This window comes from Mobula hypostoma, chromosome 5, assembly GCF_963921235.1.
Source record: "Mobula hypostoma chromosome 5, sMobHyp1.1, whole genome shotgun sequence".
Lineage (NCBI taxonomy): Eukaryota > Metazoa > Chordata > Chondrichthyes > Myliobatiformes > Myliobatidae > Mobula > Mobula hypostoma.
This window is the reverse complement of record NC_086101.1, coordinates 73,227,862-73,239,877: the sequence shown is the minus strand read 5'-3', so window position 1 is coordinate 73,239,877 and position 12,016 is coordinate 73,227,862. Positions and strand designations below refer to the sequence as shown.

Sequence of the window (12,016 nt, the reverse complement as noted above, 5' to 3'; positions counted from 1 at the left end):
AAAGTCTCCAATAATCAATCTTGTTTATAAAGAATAAGGAGAAATAAAGGAACACTGGCACAGTGGGTCATCGAAACTTTTTGGTGGTTTGCACTGTGAGCTGGTCAGGAGTTGGGTGCGGAAGAAAACATGCCAGTCACTTTACATCACCATCTCACAATAGCAATGCAAAGAATAAACATCCATCCATTGGGTTTTTATAGGCAGAGGGAGGAGTGCAGGACAACTGGCAGGAGAACTATTAATGTATGGAGAGGTACACAAGCAAATGAGACTAACTCAGATGGGCATTTTGGTTAGCATGGATGTTGGGTCGAATGGATGTTACTCACTGATTCTGTGAACGTATTGAGGTCCACAAAGCTTAGTCAAAAGAGGTTGATGCCATTGCCATCTATCATGGGAATTCAACCCAAATTGCCGGTGGAATGTTATATTGGCAGAACACACAGCTCTCTTATTCAATTTGGATGAAGCTGCACAGCCATACCTATGGTACAATGCCTGATGACAAACAGTGAAGCAGCAGAGCTTTGCAGTCGCAGTGAGTGTGTTCCACTGGTTACAGAGAAATACTGCAAGCCTGGGAATTAGAATGAGCAATGAGTAGGAGGTGCCAAGCGAGACATCCTCTCCCCATTATCACCCACCACTAATACTCAGCAACAGTCTGAACCTGGACACACTGGGAGGGGAAGAAATGGATCAATTAGCACAAAGCTGACCCTATGATTAAAAAGGAAAAACTGTGGCACCAGTGAGACAAGGTGATAATTAACATGGAGACATCTTCCCTGCCCGAGTATGGGAGGTGAAGTACAGTACAGTGTGTTCATGCCTTATGAGACACAAAAGGCCAGTCACAGCAGGCAAATGAACTGCATACCGAAATAGTACTTCCATGAATCCTTAAAGTGTGCACTAAGCCACTGCCTATTCAGACAGACATGATTCATCTAAGTGAGACAAAGATTTTCAGCAGTAGTCTTTGTCCCGCTGAACATCGTAAGTTTGAGGCTGCAAAACAGGCCTGTACACTCACTGCATGCTGTGTTAACTCAAGTTGAGATTTGCTCGCTCTCCCCTACCTTCTGCTGCCAAGTGAAGGAACCATCGAGCAGGAAGTGAGCTCAGCACAACTGGGAGTACAGCTGTTTACCGGCTCCACACATCCCCGTTCAATCACACTCAGATGCTCTGGTGTTCGGCCACACCGCAGATTCATGGGTTAATTGCCTGCTGTGAATTGCCCCAGCGTGCCAGTGAACAGTGGGTGGGAAGGTGAGGAGAAAGCAATTGGAATACCATTAAGTAATGATTAGTGCAGACTTGACAGGCCCTGTTTTTGTAGCTTAATCATTTATGATATCAATGAAGTATCAACGCTTTATACCAATGATATGAATGAGAAAGCAATCGGGAGCATTCTCCTGGATAGCTGAGAATGGACAGTAGCCTGCAAGACAAATTAAGACATCCCTTCCAGTTAAAACAACCCCAAGCCTTCAAAAAATGGTGAAGAGATAATCCTTCCCATGGCAAGAGAGTTTGTATTAAAACTGGTCACTGCATTTTGATACAAACCACCACCAAATGCACATTACAGACTTTCGGAAAGGAAGGGCTTAGGATGAGGGGAGAGAGGGAAAACAGAGTTTATGGAGACAAGGGATTAAAAAAAAAAATTGGATGTGGAATTAGTCCAAAAGATGTCCTAAAAATACAAATGTTACAGGTTGAACCTTCCAGTCAGAGCAAGCATTTTTTTTTTAAAGTCTTTTTCACAAACCATGTTGACCACTTTCAGACATCAAAAAGGATCCCAGGTGGGAACTATATGCCTCTTTCAGATACCTTCCCAGGGTGGCCCATACACTCATTTACCCCAAATGCCTTGAATTGATGAAGAAGTGATTCTCAAATATTTCATCCTTTTAAAAAAAAGTCTCAAGCCCTTTGAAAAGGACCCTATCCAACAGCATCAATGCACAGAGTCATTAAAATCACTTTGCCGGAGACTTGAAGAGAATCAGTGTAATTCTGTGGTGGGGGTCACCTTTCCATTTATGACAGCCTTCAGTTCAATACCGATGAACTGTACTTGGAGGCAGAATATTTAAATCAGGGGTTCCCAGTCTGGGGTCCATGGACTCGTTGCTTAATGCTATTGGGCATGGCATAAGAAAGGTTGGGAACTGATCTAGAGAGTAGAGTGCCCCAATAACTTGACATGTGGAAGTGTTCAATGTTCTCAAGTTTTCAAAGGGATGATCTAGCCTTCCACTGGTCCCAGTGGGGATTCATATCAACAGATTAACGCAGGTTGAAGAATTGCAGCCGAGATGTTGTGAGATGTTTTTTCTCCTCCACTTCCCCCAGGTTCATCTCTCTGCCGGCAGCCTGTGATTATCCATCAGTGTCAGTAGCTCCTTTGCAGGATCAGTAGTCAACACAAACTTATCTCCAACAGAATTTCTATTGTTCCTCTTGAGATCAAGTGGTTGCGGTTCTTCCCGTTTTAATGGACATCTGCTTCTCCAGTAGTCAATTCATCGACAGCTTCTCGGAACTGACGTTCTCCATCGCAGAAATTAAGGTCCACTGTTTTTAGAGTCGACGAGGGCTCATAGAGTAAGACCCTACCTGGAGAATGACTGGTCCATCTACTGTTGAGAAGAAGGGAGCTGGAATCTTGTACAAAAGGAGGATCTCAACGTTGCTAGGTTACGCCCCGTGCAGCATCAGGCGGCATGCAGGAAGCTGTTGGCTGCTACGTTCATTTCCAAAACAGGTGAAAGGTAATCCTTGCACAGCTCTCACAACTCCGTTGTCAACAGCCCCTTCAGCTTCGGTGTCCTCACCACATCCTTCGTGGAGGCGCTGCAGGAGATAAACAGTAAACATCACAGTGGCCTTTTAACTGGCTCAATGAGGCCATTTGGAAATGCTGGAGGAGATCATAGGGTACAGAGCAGTACAGGCCCTTCTGCCCAGGATGTTGTGCTGACCTTTTTAAACATACTCAAAGGCCAATCTAACCCTTCCCTCCCATATACAGTACCGTGCAAAAATCCTAGGCAGGTGCCCAAGACCTTGCACAGTCCTGTAGTAATTTTATGTATTGCACTGTACTGCTGCAGAAAAAAAAATCATGACATATGTGAGTGAAAATAAACCTAATTCTGATACGGGTCTCTGTTGTGGACTGAGAGTGGGAAGGGGGCAGGGAGAGGGGAATCATGGTTGGGAAAAGGGGGAGGAAGAGGGGAGGGAGTGGGAAGCACCAGAGAGACATTCTGTAATGGTCAATAAACCAATTGCTATATATATCTCTACGACATTGCACGGTATTGTAGCCCTCCATTGTTTCTTTCAGCATCTAAGGGCTGCATCTGAGCTCAGTGCCACAGCATCCTCAACTCCCTGACTAAAACAGATTTCCTCTTTACCACACTCACACTCACATCCTGAGACTCCAAGGCCCTAGCCATCCATCCATTACCTTTCCATTCTTCAATGTCTGTGTACTGATTCCATTAGCTCACTGTTAGTCATCTTATTGCCCGGGTAATTATAGCTGGTTCTCAATTTGACAGATCATAAAGAAAACTAACATATAATGAACCACACCTATTCATTCCCTCAACTCATTTTAACACACCTCGTCGAATGAAACGAACACTGAGACTACAATGCTGTCACATCAGCAGAACGTTAATCTCTGTCTCTCACGCTCTCAGACATCGCACATGCCAGGCTGCTTTATACAAATTCACGACATTGACCGGGATTGTTGCAGACGAAGGACCTGAAGCATTGTTGAGGATCCCTGTCCTCAATAATCTCTCTGACCCACTACCGTCACTACCCACTACCACCTCAGAAGACAGTGGAGGCCAATTCTCTGGATTCTTTCAAAAAAGAGTCAGATAGAGCTCTTAAAGATAGTGGAGTGAAGGGATATGGGGAGACGGCAGGAAAAGGGTACTGATTGTGGATGATCAGCCATGATCACAGTGAATGGTGGTGCTGGCTCGAGGGGCTGAATGGCCTACTCCTGCGCCTATTGTCTATTGTCACGAAGGAGGTACAGGAACACCAGGAGTAGGACTGCCAGACTGGGTAACAGTTTCTCCCCTCAAGCTGAGACTAATGCCACCATCAAGGTCTCATCACGACGACTGCGAGCTGTTTACTGTTTAGCTGTGCTGAGCACTACATCCATAATGAATTATATTTTATTACCTTATTTATGGAAACATTTTGGTTTACTATGTGCTGTGCGTGATATATGTTTTGTGGGTGCACTGTGGCTGGAGGAATGTTGTTTCCTTTGATTGTATACATGTACAGTGAGGTGACAATGAACTTGAACTTCAACTCAGCGTCACAGTTCTGGGAATTGATATAAATTCAGCACCAAAGTGAGGAGCACTGAGACCCTGAAGCCAAAAACCAATGAAGCAATAAAACTACTTAATACAATGCACAACTTTAGCTGGAATCAAACAAGAGAAAGTCTGCAGATGCTGGAATCCAGAGCAACACACTCAAAATGCTGGAGGAACTCAGCAGGCCTGGCAGCATCTATGAAAAAGAGTACAGTTAACGTTTCGGGCTGGGATAAAAGATGAGGAGTCAGAGTTAGAAGGTGGGGGGAGCGGAGGAAGAAGCACAAGATGATAGATAGGTGAAACCGGGAGAGGGGAGGGGTGACGTAAAGAGTTGGGAGGTTGATTGGTGAAAGAGCTAAAGGGCTGAAGAAGGGGGAGTCTGATAGGAAAGGACAGAAGGCCATGGAAGAAAGGGAAGGGGAGGAGCACCTGAGAGAGGCAATGGGCAGGCAAGGAGATAAGATGAGAGAGGGAGATGGGAATGGAGAATGAAGGGAGGGGCGCATTACCAGAAGTTTGAGAAATTGTTGTTCAGGCCATCAGGCTGGGCGCCACCCAGATGGAATATAAGGTGTTGCTCCTCCAACCTGAGTGTGGCCTCATCGCGACAGTAGAGGAGGCCGTGGACTGACATGTCGGAATGGGAATGGGAAGTGGAATAAAAATGGGTGGCCACTGGGAGATCCCACTTCTTCTGGTAGTCAGAGCGCAGGGTTTCAGTGAAGTGGTCACCCAATCTATGTCAGTCTCACCGATATACAGGAGGCCACACCGGGAGCACCGGCTACAGCAGATGACCTCAACAGACTCACAGGTGAAGTGTCGCCTCACCTGGGAGGACTGTTTGGGGCCCTGAATGGTAGTGAGGGAGGTGTAGGGGCAGGTGTAGCACTTGTTCCACTTGCAAGGATAAGTGCCGGGGGGAGATGAATGGACAAGGGAGTTGCGTAGGGAGCGATCCCTGCGGAAAGCAGGAAGTGGGGGGGGGAGGGAAAGATGTGCTTTGTGGTGGGATTCCATTGGGCCTGAATTTGTGTAAAATGTATTTCTTTGACTTAAAAAATATTAACTTTATTTGGATCACACAATATCAGCAAGACCAAAAGTTGACCATGACCTTCAGAAAGAGGAAGCTGGGAGACCACACACTGGTTTCAAGTTCCTGGGAGTCAACATCTGAGAGGACCTATCTTGGGCCCAATACATTAATGCAATCATGAAAATGGCATGTCAGCAGCTCAGGAGTTTGAAGATATTCAGGATGTCACTATAGACTCTAACTAACAAATTTCTAGAGCTGTAGGGTGGTCAGCATCACCACTTGGTCTGGAAGCTCACAGACACAGCATCACAAAAGGCCACAGAGAGCTGCGGACTCAACCAGCTCCATCACATGCAAAAGCCTTCCCCCCCCCCCCACCCCCACCACTGAGGATATCTTCATGAGGCAGTGCCTCAAGAAAGTGGCATCGGTCCCGAGAAACCCTCATTCTCTGGGACATGCCCTCCTTGTTACTATCCTTGCGGAGGAGCTACAGGAGCCCAAAGACCCACATATAGTGATTCAGAAACACTTCTGCCCCTCCACTGTAAGATTTCTGAATGGTCCATCAACACCACCTCGTTATTCCTTCCTTTGCACTATTTTTTTGTTTGTAACCTTTAGTAATATGTCTTTACACTGCATTGCTACTACAAAACAACAAATTCACATCTACAGTACCATGCAAAAGTCTTAGGGACATATATACCATATGTAGTTAGGATGCCTGCACTATACTGTATTTGACATGGAGCGGAGAACAAGTTTGTAAATCTGGCAAGAGCAAAGGATGTTTGGAATGGCGAGGACTAAGCACCATGGGAGGGGCGTGGGGCAGGTGGCAGAGAAGGAGTGCCAGAGGTGGGCAGGGGCGAGGGTGGTGCGGATGCAGACACCCCCAGCCCTGAGACACCATGCTAGATCATTTGATTCCAAACCATTGGTTGATTGATCACTACAGAATATCTCTCTGGTGCTTCCCACTCCTTCCCCTCTTGGTCCACAACACAAACCCATATCAGAACCAGGTTTGTCATCGCTCCCATATGAAATGAAATTTGTTTTTTAATGTGGCAGCAGTACAGTGCACTATATAAAATTACTACAGCAGTGTGCCAAGGTTTAGGACTTTTGCACAGTACTTGTATGTCTGTGATAATGAATCTGTTTCTGATTTTAGAAAGTTGAGTTACTCTAGAAAAGGACTGAAACAATCTTTTGATTTGTCTGAAGCAGTCTAAGCGAACAACTGCGATGTTACAAGGAATTGACAGCTTCAACAATGAATAATCAAGCAGAGCACTAAAGTTCTCATTGAATGATGCAACTGCACAGTTCTAGTGATTCAGCTCTCTCTTGCTTAACACACCAGTGGCAGAGATTACCAGCAAAGCTTTACCTGGTGGATGATGTTGAGCCTTTGGTAACTGGGGCTGCAGTAGAAGATGGTTTGGGTAAGAGTGGAGTGTCAACAACTGCTTGTACTGCTTTCGGGGCGGCTGAGGCTTCACGATTGAAAACTCCATTTGCAACGACCCCTCCCTGTATTAAATACAATAAATTAAATAAACTCAAGAACCTGCTCAATATTTCTTACAAGAAATTGATATGAAATTTGAAATTTAACGAAAATTGGGTTAGACAGAAATATCTAAAAACAATTGATGAAACCCATTTAGAACTTCTCTGATGAATACTTGGATGAGACCAGTCGCAGTGCCAAAATGACATGACATCATCCATGGGGAATCCTGCAGAGTTGGCACCCCATCCAGCATCTTAAACATTCTCCCACTCCAACGCTAGTGCACTGTGGCACCAGAGTGCAGTGTCCACATGACAGTTAGTTGCTTGAAATTACTCCAATTACACCGCCCAAAAAGTAGGATCTACACCGCCCAAAAAGTAGGATCTCCACCACCCAGGAGGGCACAGCTGGGATCAGTGAATGGCAGGTGTGACCCTTACTCAGAAATGCAACACCAGTCCTTCATTATTACTGGTCAAAACATGGAAGTTCCTGCTGGGAGGACCTTAGCAAAGGCAATGACCATATCCTGGCGATATCCGAAGAGCAGAATGAATGAAGAAAAAGAACCACATGCACCTACCGGCGGGCTGGGATCCGTGAAGTCGATCAGATTTTCACTCAGAGCTGAGAGTAGATTGTCCAGGTCCTCAGCAACGTCCTGCTGACACAACATAAAAAAACTTTGGGGTCAAGTGCGGAGGGGTAAACCAGTGGAACTTGGGCCCCAGCATACTGTGGTCGACGCAGGGGCCTCTCGGTCACATTTCTGACACATTGGGAGGGGAGGAGGCAAGGTGCTTCCCCTCATCCCCAGTGGTAGCTGCCGAAGATGCTGAACCATGCTGGAGAGGGAAAACTGTCCCAAGCCATGACTTGCATATGTCTTAATAATTTAGAGAGACAGCACAGTAACAGGCCCCTCTGGCCCACAACCTGCGCCTCCAACTAACACCCAAGTGACCAATTAACCCACTAACTGGTAGGTCCTTGGAATGCGGGAGAAAACCAAAGCACCCAGAGGAAACCCACACAGTTTGGGGAGAACGTACAAACTCCTTTCATCGAGTGACAAGAATCGAATCCGGGTCACTGGCACAGTCATAGTGTTACGCTAACCCTTACACTACCGTACCACACACATTCTGGAGCCGTGACAGCAACGGGTCTAGAAGCAAATGATCCAACTGCACGATTCGTGTCAGAGGAATGGAAATATAACAGGAAAGATGCTAGTTAAACTGAAGGAAGCAGTTAACCGTGAGCCTCAGTTTTCAGCTACATGCACTTCTACACCTCCCCTGTATCACCAGACACTTCCGTCATCTGTTGACTTCACTTCCAATATTCAGCTGGTACACAAGTTATTGGTTTATTAATATACCAAGATACAGTGAATATTTTGTCTTACATAATTGATGGTAAAAGATTAGCTGTATTTGTCACAAACACACTGAAACAGACAGATACAAGCAGGACAACACTTGTGGGCTATCTCCAGGACATTGTGGGCTGTGTTGGTCGTTGACACAAATGAAACCTTTCACTGTATGCTGTGATGTTGAGGTGACAAATAAATCTAATCTTTTTTTCTATCATCATTAAAACTTTGGTGCCCTATTTTAGGAAGGGATATGGAGACTGGAGAGGTTGCAGAAGAGGCTTACCAGGATGTTGCCTAGATTAGTTCACAGTTCAAAGCAGATTGAACGTAAAAGAACATATACATCACCATATACTACCCTGAGATTCATATAGGGAATGTATTATAAAGGAGAAATTGGACAAACTTGAGTTGCTTTCTCTGGAGCAGTGGAGACTGAGGGGAGGTTGATAAAATTAGGAGTGGCATAGATAGATGTTTATTTAACACCTTAGAATATCTCTAACTGCTTCAAAACATAAGGAACAATTCTCTTTTGATGCTGCCAACCAGTCAAATAACAACAGTCTGAACTAGGCTGAGACGTCACTGTATTTGTGTTTACACCAGGTTAAACACAAATTACACAAACATTGATAGTTCTCTCATCCTCAGAATTCCAGGTAGTATTTTTGCCACATGCAATCATGGCAAGATTGTAAATATATTACATCATTCAACATTAATCTGCTACAGAAAATAAGTAACTCCAGATAGTCTAAATTTCTTCATTGGATATCACTGGAAAAAGAGAAGATCAGAAACAAGAAATTAAAAACAGTAGACTTGCGTTCAATACCTGAGACTCTGATGTTCAAGGCCTGAGACTGTGACATTCAAAACCTGAGATTGTGACGAGTTCAATGCCTGAGATTGTGACGTTCAATGCCTGAGATTGTGACGAGTTCAATGCCTGAGATTGTGACGAGGTCAATGCCTGAGATTGTGACGAGGTCAATGCCCGAGATTGTGACGAGGTCAATGCCTGAGATTGTGACGTTCAATGCCTGAGATTGTGACGAGGTCAATGCCTGAGATTGTGACGAGGTCAATGCCTGAGATTGTGACGAGGTCAATGCCTGAGATTGTGACGAGGTCAATGCCTGAGATTGTGACGAGGTCAATGCCTGAGATTGTGACGAGTTCAATGCCTGAGATTGTGACCAGGTCAATGCCTGAGATTGTGACGAGGTCAATGCCTGAGATTGTGACGTTCAATGCCTGAGATTGTGACGGGTTCAATGCCTGAGATTGTGACGTTCAATGCCTGAGATTGTGACGTTCAATGCCTGAGATTGTGACGTTCAATGCCTGAGATTGTGACGTTCAATGCCTGAGATCGTGTCGAGCTCAACGCCTGGGATCGTGTCGAGCTCAACGCATGGGATCGTGTCGAGTTCAACGCCTGGGATCGTGTCGAGTTCAACGCCTGGGATCGTGACGAGTTCAACGCCTGGGATCGTGACGAGTTCAACGGCTGAGATCGTGTCGAGTTCAACGGCTGAGATCGTGTCAAGTTCAACGCCTGAGATCGTGACGAGTTCAACGGCTGAGATCGTGACGAGTTCAACGGCTGAGATCGTGACAAGTTCAACGCCTGAGATGATGACGTTCAATGCCTGAGATCGTAACGTTCAAAGCCCGGGATTGTGAAAAGTTCAAAGCCTGGGATTGTGACGAGTTCAAAGCCTGGGATTGTGACGTTCAATGCCTGAGATTGTGAGGGGTTCAATGCCAGACATTGTGCTGAGTTGTAAAACTAGTTGAATTTTAATACCTTTTCCAGCGAGACCTGAAATCCTACTTTCAGCAAGTACATTTCAGGAATGTGGGATATGCAGGCATGTGTTTAATATAGATGGTTATGTTTCTAATGTACAGTACAGTGGGTTCTTGGGATCAAGATGCATAGTTTCCTGAAAGTGGTTGCACAAATAGAGTATGGCAGAATCCCCCATTCTCACAACTTTTAACTGCAGCATCATCGAGAGTGTCCTATCAACCTCCATCATTGAAGCTGCAAGCCAATGGATCAGAAGACAGTAAAAACTGCCGAGAGGATCACTAGGGTATTCCTCTCCTCTATTTGTGACATATACTGGGAGTGTTGCGTATGAAGGTCCCAAAGTATTGTTCGGGATCCCTACCATCTACCCCAAAATCCCTTTGACCCACTACTGTTAGGATGGAGGGACAGGAGCACCAAGACAAGGACTTACAGACTGGGTAACAGCTTCTTCACCCAGACTGTGAGAATAATGAACACCTTGCCATCACTGAGGTCTCATCACTAGGAGAGCCAGCAGTTTACCATTTACTGTGGTATTTGCTTTTTAATGTTTACCTACATGCACTTCTGAATTACATTTCATTAACTTATTTGTGGTAATATTTTCTTTTAAATGCTGTGTGTGATACATGTTTTTTGGCTGCACGGTGGTCTGGAGGGAACACTGTTTCACTTCGTTTTTTATATATACACACACACACACACACACACACACACACACACACACACACGTACGTTTGAACTTGATAAACAGAAGAGATGCTGGAAATCTTAAGCAACACCCACACAAAATGCTGAAAGAACTCAGCAAGTTAGGCAGCATCTATGGAGAGAAATCACCGTTTTGGACCGAGACCCTTCATCAACATAAGGCGGCACATGGTATGCTTGTCTTGTTAGTCCAGGCAAGTACGTTCAAGTTTCAGGAGGTTATGTTGCAGTTTTATTAAACTCTGGTGAGAACCCATCTGGAATATTGTGTTCAGTTCTGGTCCCCCCATTATAGGACAGATTTTGTGGCTTTGCAAAGGGTGCGGACTCGGTTTACCAGGACGCTGCCTGGATTCGAAGGCATGTATGACAAAGAGAGATTGAACAAGCTGGGATTGCTTTCTATGGAGCAGCAGATACTGAGGGGAGATCTGATAAAAGTTAATTAACAATTTGAGAGGCATAGACAGACAGCCATTACCTTTTTCCCCCCGAGGCTGTAATGTCTAATACTAGAGGGAATGCAGTTAAGGTGAAAAGGGGAGTTTAACAGAGATGTGTGGCCAAGTTTTGTTTTCACGTGTAGAATAGCACGTGCCCAGAAAGCCCTGCCTAGGGTGGTGGTGGAGGCAGATATGGACCAAGTGCAGATAGATTAGTTTAATTTAATACCACAAAAGGCAGGCTTTCACGGTAGCCATCCATTTTAATTTTACTTCCCATTCCAACATGTTGGTCCATGGCCTCCACTACTGCCACAATGATACCACACTTGGGTTGAAAGAGCAATCCCTTATATTCCGTTTGGTTTGCATGAACATCAATTAATCTAACTTTTGGCAATTTCTCCCCCCACCCCTATCTTTTGCCATTTCCCAATCTGCTTCCCCTCTTACCCCATCTCTCCTCCCCACCTGCCCATCACATCCCTCTGGTTCCCTGCCTCCTTCCCTTTCTCCCATGGTCCACTCTCCTATCAGATTCCTCCTTTTTCAGCCCTTTACCTTTCTCCCACCTCCTTACTCAATAACCCTTCCCCACCCATCTTCTCCCTCACCTACTCTCACCCATCACCTTCTAACTTACATTCCTTTCCTTCTCCCTACCTCCTTACTCCCACTTCTTCCCC

The 12,016-nt window shown here is 45.3% G+C and overlaps 2 protein-coding genes across 5 annotated transcripts in view; one reads left to right on the top strand and one right to left on the bottom strand.

Annotated features, from left to right (window-relative positions):
- Positions 1–12,016, top strand: part of si:dkey-3d4.3 (ras guanine nucleotide exchange factor F) — a 180,430-nt gene that overhangs the window by 111,806 nt on the left and 56,608 nt on the right. The gene's annotated exons all lie outside the window — the stretch shown is intronic.
- Positions 2,747–12,016, bottom strand: part of epb41l5 (erythrocyte membrane protein band 4.1 like 5) — a 207,315-nt gene continuing 198,045 nt past the window's right edge. For 3 of the 4 annotated variants that reach the window (XM_063048542.1, XM_063048540.1, XM_063048543.1), the window contains 3 exons: positions 7,548–7,628; positions 6,836–6,978; positions 2,747–2,880 (listed from right to left, as the gene is read on the bottom strand). In XM_063048542.1, coding sequence (XP_062904612.1) covers positions 2,817–2,880; positions 6,836–6,978; positions 7,548–7,628 — 288 coding nt within the window. In that variant the 3' untranslated portion in view covers positions 2,747–2,816. The remainder of the gene's footprint in view (positions 2,881–6,835; positions 6,979–7,547; positions 7,629–12,016) is intronic. The other variant, XM_063048541.1, reaches the window with a different exon arrangement.